We start from the raw sequence: 13391 nt of genomic DNA, 5'->3' as shown, positions 1-13391 counted from the left end.
CGATAGAGGTTTTTTATTTGATATAATATACTATAAAAAACTCCATGTTCAACTTTTATAGACTCTGCGTACAAGTCGGATTTTTATTTTGACCCATTCAAATAAAATATTGATATTGATTTTTATCAAGCATTTTTGAGAGTGAAAATGAAAAATTATTGTTTCTTTCCTTTCATGTATTTACATGATTAATATAAATTTCATAAATTAATTTTCCAACTACTCAAAATTTCTATAATCCATAACAAATATTTATCTGTTTTGCTTTAAATAATTTTCTATTCTCACTTTGACTGTTGATAAATTTACTTCTAAATCAATTAAATTTTTATCACTGTTTGGCATTTTTTTGGTACAAAAATCGTTGAATGATGTAAGCATATAATTTATTGGTTCATATTTTGTGTAATCAGTTCTCCTAATTGGTAAATCAAATAGTGGTGTTGCTCTGGTATCATGTGCTGAATCATAATATTTTATACTGTTTGAAACATAAGTTGACTTTAAATCTCCGTGAATAATTTTGAAAATAATAGACCTTGCGTCATCTTGTGTCTCTCCTCAAGAGTAATCATTTGCAGAAATAGTAGTCTGTGTTCGTATTTTGGCAGTTCAAAATCGTTCCAGGCCATTCTCCTCAGTGCATACAATAAAAAATGCTTTTGTATTGACTCACATTTTGCACATATTGTTGTAGTGTGGATTCCAAATTTCTGCTCCATACTCAATAATCGGTAAAATAAATGTAAAGTAAAGGCGTTTTACGTTCATGGGTCGAAAAAATCCCTGCTGTTGAATTTTAACCAAGCTAATCTTGATTTTGCCTTTGCGACAACATTTTCGATGTGTGATTTGAAATTCATCCTCACATCAAGCAATACTCCCAAGTCCTTCATTACTTCAAATCTTTCAATTTGCACGCCATCTACGTTGTAATTATGTTCATATTTCATTGATCCACGATGATATGATATTATTTTTGTTTTGTTAACGTTTAACTTTAATAAATTGCGCCCATAGTAATTTGCTACACGATCTAAATCTCTTTGAAGATTAATGCAGTCATCTTCTGATGTTATACATTTTGAAATCTTGGTATCATCAGCGAATGAGAGGATGCAAGAATTGGTCACGACGAATCGTAGATCAATCACAAAAATGATGAACAAAATTGCGCCAATGGGATAACCTAGACCAGTACCAGAAGTTACTTCGATTGAGTCTGATTTGGTATCTGATATCTTGACTATTTGTCTGCGTCCAGACAAATACGATTCGATTCATTTTAACAGCTGTGTATTCAATCCCATGATGTTTAGCTTTTGAATTAGTAATTTTATATTCACAGAATCAAAAGCCTTTGCGATGTCCAAATATATGTTGTCTGTTTGATGTCCATTTCCCATGTTGATTATCGTATTCGATGTAAATTCTGCTAAGTTTGTTATCGTAGACCTATTTTTGATGAACCCATGCGGACTTTTGTGGACTATAATTTGTAGATATTGATTGGGATGATTTGTGACGATTAAATCAAGAATTTTTGACACAATACACTGCACAGCAACACCACGGTAATTTTGAACGTTGTTTTTGTCACCGTTTTTGTAAACCGGTCTAACAAAAGACGTTCTCCAAATCTGTGGTACAGTGCATGTTTCAAGAGATTCTCTTAATAATGTTGTGATTGGCCCCTGCAATGAAACCAAACAATGCTTGATAAATTTATTTGGTATTTCATCAGGACCACTTACTAGATCATCAGGAAGCATGCTTATTTGTTGTCCAACTAGCTTTTCAGCTATTTCAATCGGTGATATTTCAGCACAAATGTTGCGAATATTTTCAATCTCCGAGCTATCCAATTTAATTTTTAAATTTCTACTAACGACGAAATTTCTACGAACGAATGATGAAATTTATTTCGAATGTGACATCAAATATTGTTGGAATATTCACAGTAAATTTTATCAACACTCTGTTATTTCGAAATTAAAACAAAAATGAACACAAAATCAACTGTGAATATATCCATTCCACAGCAAACAGCGTTCCGAACACACAAAATCGTTGAATTTGAAATGACAATAAAACCAATTGATCGCCCAAACCACGATATAAACACTCACATCTAATTCTCAAGAAATCCTGTTGAACACAAGACAAAGTTCTATTGTAAACAAAATCCGTTGGTGCGATAGTTGTTTATAGGTACTAACAATACTGTCACACGATGCGAGCACATTTAAAAAAAATTAATACATATAAATGAATATCGTTGGATGTGGTTTGACACATATACAGCGCGTCAATTGAAAAATGTCAGAAAGATGTCAGTTGCATTTCGAAAATATATAATACTAATTCCAGAAATAAAGAAAAATAAATGCAATAAATGACGTATAAAAGAGTTCTTCTGCAGAGTTTTAAATTAAATTACGCAAATCTCTTTCCGAATAAATTATTTATTTTTTTTATTTGAGCCTAGGATTTAGATTTTCAATTTAAAACTTAATGTATTGGGTTGTGTTCACATTATGTTCACAAATGAAATATTATTGGAAGTGAATGAAATAAGTGGATCCATTCCATTGGAATTCGTGAAAACTATGCACAAAAATGACCACCAGAATGGGCCAAAACGTAACATTTTTCAACGTTAGAATGTACTTAAAACATTACAAATTTGTTTGCTAGTTAAATTATTTTTCTTTCGTTTCATATAGTTATAATATTAAATATTTTTTTTCGACTTAAATTCAAGCAATATTTTTTCATAAAATGCAATCACATGTACGTTATGTGGCAAAAATATGCATAGAAATGTGATAACCTAAAGAGTCTATAAAGTGATAACATATTAACCTAAAACTGTCAAAAGAAAAGTTATATACGTTAATTTTTTATTCCATTTTTACAAAACACATTTTTATCTCTAAGGAGATAAGTTCAGCTACTGAAAAGGCACACACAACTCGTTGTAAACAAGAGATTTCCTACGCTATTTCTGGATATTCGACAGTTATTGAAAAATACATATGCTTGTTATTTTATAATAATTTATTAAAAATTTAAATTTTGAAAATGTTACTTTTAAAACAAACATTTTTGAGATTACCGAAGAAATATGAATTCCAAAAGACTTTGTTTCGGTTCATATACTTTGATTCTACCAACAAAATTGAAAGTCAAACAGATATAAATTCTCCAAAATACCAGGTATATTCAGATTTTTTTTTTCGAGCACTGTAATTAATCACATATATATTTTTAGATGAACTACAATCACATGGAATCTTTGGTTTCTGAGTTGAAGCAACGAACACTGGAAGCTTCACGCGGAGGTAGTTAAAATTATTATTTCATTACTGAAGGATTGCTATCCATTTTTTCATATTCTGTTTCATTATACCAGAACATTTATGTTAAAAGCAGTGATGGGCACATTAGCTGGCTAATTTGCCACAAATGTATACACTGGCTAACTAACGAATGTGTACACTGAGTTGTATGTCACTCATAATTGTCAGTGAGAATCGTACATAGTCACACATATAGCTGGCTAACGATTGGCATACACCAGTTGTTGGTGTAAGCCAAGACTAAGACAATGCTGGCTAACGACGAACCATCACTGGTTAAAAGGAAGACATCAAAAAGGAAGAAAGTAGGGTTGGAATAAAATCAAAAACAACTGACATATATTTCATTTTGTATGCAATAAGCATAAGTGTTATACAATACATACATTCAATTTTCTCATTTTTTCTCTCGGTTACATTTTCTATTCATAGATCCAAAAATAAAATCACTGCCAAATCTTAATTTTAAGCATTTTTATGTTTATTGATTTCCATTATTAATATTTTTCTTTTCTACCCACAGGCAATGATAAAGATATAAAACGCCACACATCTCAAGGAAAGTTATTGGTGAGACAACGGATTCACATTTTATTAGATAAGGGTTCACCTTTCCTTGAATTGAGTCCGTTGGCTGGTTACAATCTTTATGAAGATAAAATAAATGGTGGTGGTATTGTAACTGGAATCGGAAGGGTTCATGGTACAGAATGCGTTATCATCGCAAATGACGCTACCGTGAAAGGTGGTACTTATTATCCAATAACAGTTAAAAAGCATTTACGTGCACAGAAAATCGCTTCAGAAAATAACCTGCCATGTGTTTATTTGGTTGATTCTGGTGGTGCATTTTTACCCCTGCAAGCAGATGTGTTCCCAGATAAAAACCACTTCGGGAGAATTTTCTATAATCAAGCCAATATGTCCTCACAAGGACTCGCACAAATATCAGTTGTTATGGGTAAGTGATTTTTTTTAAACTTTCATTACCTTAATTATCTTTCCTACGTGATTCACAACTAGGTAGCTGTACTGCTGGTGGCGCATATATTCCAGCAATGGCCGATGAAAGTATCATTGTTAAAAATAAAGGAACTGTATTTCTTGCTGGACCACCATTGGTAAGACGGATGCACTTTTTTGTTTGATAATTTCAAAGTAGTCAGCCAATTGAGGAAACATTGGAAAACTGTGATTAATGTTAAGAACATGTAAAACCATAGCTTTCTGCACCATTACATTTTCTGGTTGAGTTTATGACCAAAATCATGGTTGAAGTAGCGTCAATCCCAATGAACAATTTCACCCCTATTTAGGCCTACCAGCACGGTGAAATTGTAGGCATACAAGTATGCATAAAATAAATCGAAAATTGTTCATTGGGTCTAGGAAAGTGAAGGGTCAAAATTTACAACACCTCAAAAACATGTTTTCTCCGGGGCCAAAGAACCCGAATCAGATCGTTTTGAGCATGGTTTTTGTGTCCGTCGATTATCTTACCCAACAGAAAAGTAATTCAAAATCTGATTTTTTAGGATAATTGTGAGAAATGGAAATCATTAGATTTTGAACACCATTGGTTGATGGACTTAAGTTTCATGCCTATTGCCTATGAGAAAGAATCCAATTTTTTCCCAAAAGTCATATTTTATGTGTACTTAAGCACACGAAAATATGAAGTGGGATGTTTTTTGGCACGAACAAATTGAATCTTACGTTAGTTTTGCGGAACAAATATTTTTTGACACATTTTTCATACGAAAGACCTAAAAAACTTGGATTTTAGTATGGAAAACATGCCTGTAAGATGTGAAACTTTTCACAGGTTAATTTTTTTTAACAAAAAAATAATATTTTGAGAGTTTGAAAAATTTCAACGAAAATTAAGTGTGCCTCCTATACAAAATTTTCCTTTTTGAGCAGACATTAGGTTTGAGCTGCTGCCATTTCATAGCACCTATTCCTTGTATTCCATTCTAAGCACTCTCTCCCATTTTTATTTCAATTCAATTTGATTTAGGATTCGGGAAAAATGGGAGTGGAAAAATGTAACGCAATACCGAACGAGCGCAATCTATTTCTATTTCAATTGAATTTGATTTAGGATTCGGAAAAAAGTTCACTCTTCTTCAGACTAAAACTTCATCAGACTTAGTTCTTAAGAAATCACAGTTAAAGAACTTTAAAAAAATTGAGCAATTTGGTATAGAATTGTCAAAATGTCTTCCGGAAAAAAATTCGGGAAAAAAATTCGGGAAAAAGTTTTTTCGGGAATTTTTTTTTGGGAAAATTGTCTTTCGGGAAAATATCCTTTTCGGGAAAAAGGCCTATTTTACAATTTCGGGAAAATGTATTTCGGGAATTAGTGCGGTCACCGTTGGATGCTGTACACTTAATTTTCATTGAAAATTCTTAAAACTCTTCGAATAATAATTTTTGTAAATAAAAATAATCTGTGCAAATTTGCACGTTATTGCGACACACATTTTTGTGATTTTTGTATGTAAAAAATTTTAAAAATAAATTCATGGCTATAAATTTAGCTTAATTGAAAACGCAAAGACCACCATGTGGAACACATATATTCTACTTTTCATTTGACACAAAAATGATATATAAATCCCTCTTCTGTTCACTTTAGGTAAAAGCTGCCACCGGTGAAACGGTAAGTGTGAACATTGAGTGTGAAATGTTCACATTTACAATATTTTAATAATATAATTACATGAAGAATCGGTAGTTTTGTTTATGAACATATTTTTTACAGATTTCTGCAGAAAATCTCGGTGGTGCTGACTTGCACTGTAAAATTTCTGGTGTAACTGATCATTATGCAGTTGATGATGAGCATGCATTGTACCTTGCTAGAAATATCATAAAAAACTTGAATATATCAACCAGAATTTCAAAAAATTCCTCAAAATTTGAAGAAAACAATATGGATAATGAGGAACCAGCTTACAATCCAAAGGAAATATATGGTATTATTGAGTCGGACTTAACCAAACTGTACGATGTTCGTGAGATTATAGCTCGAATCGTTGATGGTAGTCGATTCGATGAGTTTAAAAAACTTTACGGAGAAACTCTCGTGTGTGGTTTTGCTCGTGTATATGGTCAGTTGATAGGTAAATATTCAATTAAAAATACTTTAGCGAACTGAATGAGATTATTACTATAGTAATATATATTTTAGGAATAATTGGCAATAATGGTGTAATATTTCCCGAGAGTGCATTGAAAGGCGCACATTTTGTTCAAGTGAGTATTGTTCAATGTCGAGGTAGTGAAAAAATGGAGAATCACAGCTGACGGCAGTTCGCGCGAGTGACGAAACCACATTAGTGTGTTGAAAAGTCGAACTCGCTATATATACACGTAATATACGAAATCCAGACCTAGAAGGCCGTTGGCTCCGGTTGATGTATGGTTGGAAAGCCCTTGGGCTATAAATCAAGAAAAAATATAAAAGTTTGAAAATCGGTCCACCTGTCTTCAAAATATGGTCCTTTCAAGAAAAGGGTCAAAATTCAGTTTCATGACCATAGATGGCACTAAATGAGGTCATTGACCCCTGAAACATCGATATTCTTATTCTAGAGCTCAATACCTTTCCAACGATAACTCGAACGTCGAAATAGGTTAATCCGTTCGAAAAATTTATTATTTCAAAAATTTCATATGAATTTCTACAATATGAAAAATGAAAATGTCTGTGTGTCTGTCTGTGCGCAATTTTGCGTAGTTGTTTCTGATCTTTTTAGAACTTTCTGTGATTAAAGTACACAAAAAACTAAGACTTTTTTGTTCCGGCACTTTTCGATTTGGCCGCCATGTTGGCCGTGGCCGGCCTCCAAAAGTCACTATTTGACTTTTGTCCGTACAGTCACCGAGGCACATCCACTTGACACACCCTGGACATATGCATATCGTTGGAAAGGTCTTAAAGCCAGCTATCGAATGATGTCATTTGCGGTTCAAAAATTCCAAGTTGGAGTGGCCAAATTGGCCAAAAACCAAAAAATTACCGTTCGGCCGGACACATGACGTACATTATTTCGAAAACAAACTCAAGGATTTTTTTGAAAATTTCACCGATTTTAGGCCCAAGTCTAAGCTATAATATGCCGCATAGCTCATATCCCAGAAAATTCTTGTTTTCAAGATATGGCCTTCGTTAGTGCAAAAATGGCCTAAAATTGCCATTTTTTCAAACAATCGCTGTGACTATGGCTATATATATATATATACCCAAAGCATATGCATATTCGTTGGAAAGGTCTTGAAGTAAGCTATCGGATGGTGCCAATTGCGAGTTAAAAATTTCATGTGGGGTGACCAAATTGGCCAAAAGTCAAAATTTGACCGTCTGGCCGGACACATAACGGATATTTTCTCGAAAAAGACTCCATAGTTTCTTTTGAGAATTTCATCGATTTATACCCCAAGTCAAATATATAAAAAAAGTGTATACCACACACCACTGAAAATTGGCCGTCCCTAATAACCTAAAAGTCCATATTTTATTTGTATTTTAAAATTATTAAAATTCGTAATAAATGATAGATAATTTTTCTGTGTACTCTGTGATTAAAAACTTAATATACATTTGTATATTCGGAAAGTTGCATTGCGTCATCAGTCCATACTGACAGTAAAAAGAGAGGAATTTCTGCAACGTTTTGACTGTCAAATGTATATTAAATTTTAATTCACAGTACACAGAAAAATTATTCAACATTTATTTTCGTCACAAAATTGATATCAGAAATTTTGTATTTCTCATTTTGGTTTCGTCACACGCTATTCACCTCGTCAGAGGTTTTTGATTTGATTTTATATTATGCTTACTGGTGTTAACAAACGTGTTGATGACGATTGAGGAGTCTTTTGAAAATAGAAAAGTCATTTGGCAAATGACAGTACGGATAGTTCACCGTCGAATGACAGCTTCATCCTAGATGTCGTGTTGTGAAATTTTTCAATGAAGATTTATATTGGATTATTTATTGGATTATTGGATTAAACGGGGAGTTATTCACTCGATGCTCAAGTAACTTATTGCATGACGACCCGTCTTGTGCTGTCACTCGATTGCTTGGAGAATGCTTCCCACGGTGTGGCCCACTTTATAGTAGTCATGTAACTAGCCTCCGTACAGGGCCAGTGACCAGGGCATTCTTCTCAAGTCAATTGTCGTGACAGTCACAAGAATTCCATTCATTCCTAGATGGCCTTGGACTCTTCTTATTTCAATGGAGAAATGCACATATCGCTGGTTTACCGGTATATTCACCAGAGATGGCGCACTACCTTTTTACGGTTGTTGTATTTGCAACCTCTCACATATTCAATACAACAACCTAACGTGAAGGCATCCCATTTTACGTGTGTCTATGCTGAGCCCATATCTTCGTTATGCACACACGGGACCGACGGCTTTAAGTGCCCTTCCGAAGCACCCCACTAACCCGAAACCCGGCCAAATCTATTCCGCATTAAACAATTGGCGATTCCAGAGCGAATCACGGTGGAAAAATACCGGACCAAATTTGACCGAGAATCGAACCTGGCACGCTAACCACTAGTCTATGGCTGAGTTTATATTAAAAGCATAGGAAACTGGCACCGACCGTATGTGCCGAAAACACAAACTTGACTGTTCGACGACTCTCGTTGGTCTGTACGACGTATTGAGTGTGTCTTTACCAGGTCTGTGCCTATTAACAGCGGATTTGAATACAGTAACAGTTTGACATTTTGTGCTACCTTTTAAAAAAAATTGGGGTGTATCAGTCTGCCCTCAATACCCCCTAAAAAATATTTTTTACACAGAATGAGTGTCAGAGAGAAATATGTTTGAATTTCGTTTACTGTATTTTAATATGTATAATTTCGTTTACTGTATATATATATATATTATATATATTATTAATTTTCATAGCTTTGCTGTCAACGACAAATTCCACTGGTTTTTCTACAAAATATAACAGGCAAATAAAGATCAATAAGAGAAGTAATGAGTTAGTCCCTAAAATATTCCGAATATTCAAAAACAAATAGGTTTTATGGTTGGTTCTCACGCTGAAGCAAATGGAATAGCTAAAAATGGTGCAAAAATGGTGACAGCTGTAGCTTGTGCAAATATACCAAAAATTACATTTTTAATCGGCGGATCTTATGGGTAAGATAACTAGGGTGGCACAGAAGAATGGAAAAAAAGATGGATAATGGAACGGAATGAAATTATAAAAGAAAGTATATATTTTCATATAAATCAATGACCGCAACAAAAACATTGCAAACCCGGTATTATGACTGACATTTTTAATTCTATGACAACGCCATCTCTTGTTTCCCATCTGTATAAAGTATACATTAACAAGCGGTTCTATCAGTTCAATGTTGGACCGAATAATAGCTGTCATTTTCTTGTTTACATTTTGCTAGGGGAGAGAAACCAATGCTAGTTTTTCTAGTTTATAGCTAATTTACTAGTTTTTAGCTAATTTACTAGTTTATTGCTTGAATAATCTAATAATGCTAATATTCCTTTATGAAATTGCTAGTTTTCTAGTTTTTTGTTCTGTCAAATGACAATCAAATGATTGTACTGACACAATGAAGTATTTTGACGTTTTGTTGTTCAGACATATTTTTATGTGTTTTGAATAATTATACAATAATAATAGTGGAAATTAGTTTAATTATTCTTTTTTAACACAAAATCGTGCATAAAGTATTTGTTTCTTTCAATAGTCGACTTGTAAAATTGATTTAGTCACCAAATCATGGCACAATATCAAAATGGCGGATCAAATCATTTTTGCTTATTTTTCTAGTTTTTGCTAGTTTTTGCTAGTTTTTTTCTAATTTTCCTAGTTTTTACTTGAAATATAAAAAACTAGCTAATGGTTTCCGTCCCCTAGACATTTTGCAAATTTGAAATTTGTCGTACCTGTTTTGTGTAACATGCTCTTTTATAAGAAGAATTAAAATGAATATTTGCATATACATCCAAAATGTATATTTCTGTGCGTTTCATCACAAATATTCAAAATATTTGTATATTTCTAAATAAATATTGTAGTAAATAGAAGTGAAATTTTCAGCAAAGAAACAGCTATATACAATTATACATGTAACCAAAGATGGCGTTCGCGATTAAGATTCCACTGACGTTTTCACATAAATATGCCAACGCAATCCCCGGTTAAACATTGCTTAAATTTGATATTTGTTAGTACATAGTGGTAGTGTTGAGATCGTCGATTACTGTGGAAAGAAAAATATTAATATACTTACTATTTTTAGTACTTGTAAGCATTTTTTGAAACAATGAGATTCCCATTATGAGGATATTCACTACTGAGAGCCAACTTCACACACTAGAATTTTCTAGTTTTCTAGTGAAATCTTATCAAAAACTAGATGCACTAGAATTTCGTGATCGACCCCATGAAAAAAACTCATGTAGAAATCGCATCGTTATTCTTTTGGCCCTCTTGAACGCCTTTGATTTTTTTTTCATCAGGGAAATGTGTGTTCAAACTTTGTGTGCAAACAAACAAATAACAGAAACCACTCACTTGAAAAACCTCACGTTTTTCACGGTTTTTGACAAACTCTTTCTCAAATTCATTGCAATAGAGTTTTTTTCAACTTCTGTAAGTGCTCGCTCGATTGTGCCCTTGCTTGGATGTCAATCAATATAATGCTTAGGACTATTTCCAACCTAAATTATCAAACATTTTGTGATTCGATTTGGCATATTCGAAGCCGCCTGTATATCGGGCGGTATTTAACTGTAATTCGAGTCTATAAAACTGCCAAAGAGTTTTTTACATTGAAATTCTATGTTCCACTTTTTTAGTGCAAAAAAAGTATTTTTAATTTTTAAGTATTTTTTATTAAGTACATTATTTTTATATTTTTGTTATTTAAGGGCTGGGAATTATGGTATGCTCTTTATTATTTTATCAATATAATTGAGTTTATATATTATCAAAATATTCTATATATCTACTTATAGGTATGTGTGGTCGTGCATATTCTCCACGTTTTCTCTTTACGTGGCCAAATTCAAGAATTTCAGTCATGGGGGTAAGTTTCTTATAATTAGTAATGAATTGCTATTCTTTGGATTATTTTTCTATTATTTTCATTATATGTATTTTCAACAATCATATGAAACTGTTAGAAAGTAAGAAAATAGAGCTTTAGAAAATATCGTCACAAAATTGATATCAGACATTTTGTGTTTCAAATTTTGGTTTCGTCACTCGTTCTACACCTCGACAGAGGTTTTTTATTTGATATCAGTAATTTTGTAAGAGACATTTTCCAATTTAAAGATGCAAAACATCTCACACATAAATTTGAATAATTTTCAAATACAATGGAAATATACAATAGACTAGGTTATTTTGGCTCCAAATGATATAAATTATGGCCGGCCAATTTTCAGTGTTGTGTATTTATTTTACATTTTTTTAAACTTTGAGGCATAAATCAATGAAATTTTCATAAGTGATTATGGAGTCTTTCTCGAGGAAATGTCCGTTAAGTGTCCGATTTGTGGCCAATTTGTCCAACTCAACTTGAAATTTTTAGTCGGCAATTGACATCATTCGAGAGCTTACTTTAAGACCTTTCCAACGTTCATAAATAAACCAAAACAACCGTGTTAAATGGTGTTAGACTAGGATGGACCATGTTTTCCGACCTCAATAAGCGTGTTAAATTGTGTTAGACCATGCATGTACCGTGGTATCTCACCAAAATAACCGCGTTGAAAATTGGTAGACACCAAAGATACAATACCTCCTAATGTTGGTTGAAGGTATCCAAATTTGACCAAATTTTGACCAAATTTTGACATCTCCCATACAAACCTAATAAAAGTCTACTGGTACCTATTGATATCTTTTGTTTTTAAAATAGATCAATCTTAATAACTTCCAGCGAACACATTATTTAATGAATAAGATTATGTTTGACGAAATTTTTGAAACACATTTTCCAACATTAAAATGTTGACGCCAAAGATATCAATAACATTTTGATTTTATATCTAACATTCCAAAGTATGAAATCTTATTAAAAACATAGTGAACACAAGCATTGTTGTACACGTCTGACTTAAGTGAAGCATTTTCACGATTATGGTATTGTGATACCTAATGAAGTCATAACGAACAAACTGAAATAAATTTCAAGCTGTATTTATTAATCAAGTCATACATTCATTCAATATGATTCCAATTTTGTTATATTCTCTTTTCTTTGTGTTTTTTTCGTTCGATCACTATCAAATCTTAATTTTCTGCAATATGTTTACGAAAGCTCATAAGTGATGAAATGAACATTTCCATTTCTGTCCTGTTGATTGAGTTCCGTTATTTCTATGTTTTTATTTTGAATTCTATCTAGGGAGCTCAGGCTGCAAACGTTTTAGCACAAATTGCAGAAGACCAAAATAAACGAACTGGCAACATATGGAGTGAAGAAAAGTCAAATCAAATTCGAACACCTATTGTTGAACAATTTGAAAGAGAAGGATCGCCCTATTATAGTACAGCTAATTTATGGGATGATGGCATTATTGATCCCGCTGACACAAGAAAAATTCTCGGCCTGAGTTTGCAAGTGGTGAAAAATTCAAAGTCATGTGAAACAAAATTTGGAATATTTCGGATGTAATAAAATAAATCAGTAGTGTACGGATAGGAGAGGTTTGAATTTTCTTGAGTTTTTGATTTGAAAAGTGAAGACCTTTTTTTGCTCAACAAAAGTTGGAAATTGGATAAATTTTTTCGATTTTCTAGCGTTTTTCGATTTAAAAAATTTACCTCGCGTGTGCGAAATAAATGAATAAATAATAAAAAATGAGGCCAAAAAATGCCAAAACACTATGTAACACATCCTTAATGTACAATAGATTGTTTCCCATATCTGTAATTAATAAAACGGTATGTTTCAATTTAAAGAGCATAAAATTCTGTTTCAAATCGTAGAATTAATGTAAAG

The 13391-nt window shown here is 32.7% G+C and overlaps 1 protein-coding gene across 6 annotated transcripts; it reads left to right on the top strand.

Annotated features, from left to right (window-relative positions):
- Window positions 1-2507: 2507 nt before the first annotated feature.
- Window positions 2508-13350, top strand: LOC116346622 (probable methylcrotonoyl-CoA carboxylase beta chain, mitochondrial). Of its 6 annotated transcripts, none has more exons than XM_031776782.1 (13): window positions 2508-2666; window positions 2941-3219; window positions 3275-3344; window positions 3886-4323; window positions 4386-4483; window positions 6004-6027; window positions 6130-6490; window positions 6559-6623; window positions 9307-9355; window positions 9426-9546; window positions 11308-11321; window positions 11395-11465; window positions 12795-13350. In XM_031776782.1, the coding sequence occupies exons 2-13, from the start codon at window positions 3085-3087 to the stop codon at window positions 13062-13064; spliced, it is 1716 nt and encodes a 571-aa protein (XP_031632642.1). In that variant the 5' UTR covers window positions 2508-2666; window positions 2941-3084; the 3' UTR covers window positions 13065-13350. The 6 variants fall into 6 exon arrangements, with proteins under 6 accessions (XP_031632642.1, XP_031632641.1, XP_031632645.1 ...); XM_031776781.1 differs by having other exon boundaries at window positions 2765-3219; XM_031776783.1 differs by lacking the exon at window positions 2508-2666 and having other exon boundaries at window positions 2702-3219; window positions 3886-4107; window positions 4231-4323.
- The last annotated feature ends 41 nt before the right edge of the window (window positions 13351-13391 follow it).

This window comes from Contarinia nasturtii, unplaced genomic scaffold, assembly GCF_009176525.2.
Source record: "Contarinia nasturtii isolate CC-2019 unplaced genomic scaffold, AAFC_CNas_1.1 Cnas_scaffold_1613, whole genome shotgun sequence".
NCBI classification, from domain to species: Eukaryota; Metazoa; Arthropoda; class Insecta; order Diptera; family Cecidomyiidae; genus Contarinia; species Contarinia nasturtii.
The sequence above is the reverse complement of the archived record's forward strand: the minus strand, read 5'-3'. Positions and strand labels throughout refer to the sequence as shown.

Bases quoted from the DNA above. Each gene is read 5' to 3' on its own strand.
- LOC116346622 (XM_031776782.1), top strand. From the start codon at position 3,085: ATGTTACTTTTAAAACAAACATTTTTGAGATTACCGAAGAAATATGAA. The intron at 6,624-9,306 runs GTGAGTATTGTT...TAATTTTCATAG, and splicing joins AAGGCGCACATTTTGTTCAA to CTTTGCTGTCAACGACAAAT. The intron at 11,466-12,794 runs GTAAGTTTCTTA...AATTCTATCTAG, and splicing joins CAAGAATTTCAGTCATGGGG to GGAGCTCAGGCTGCAAACGT.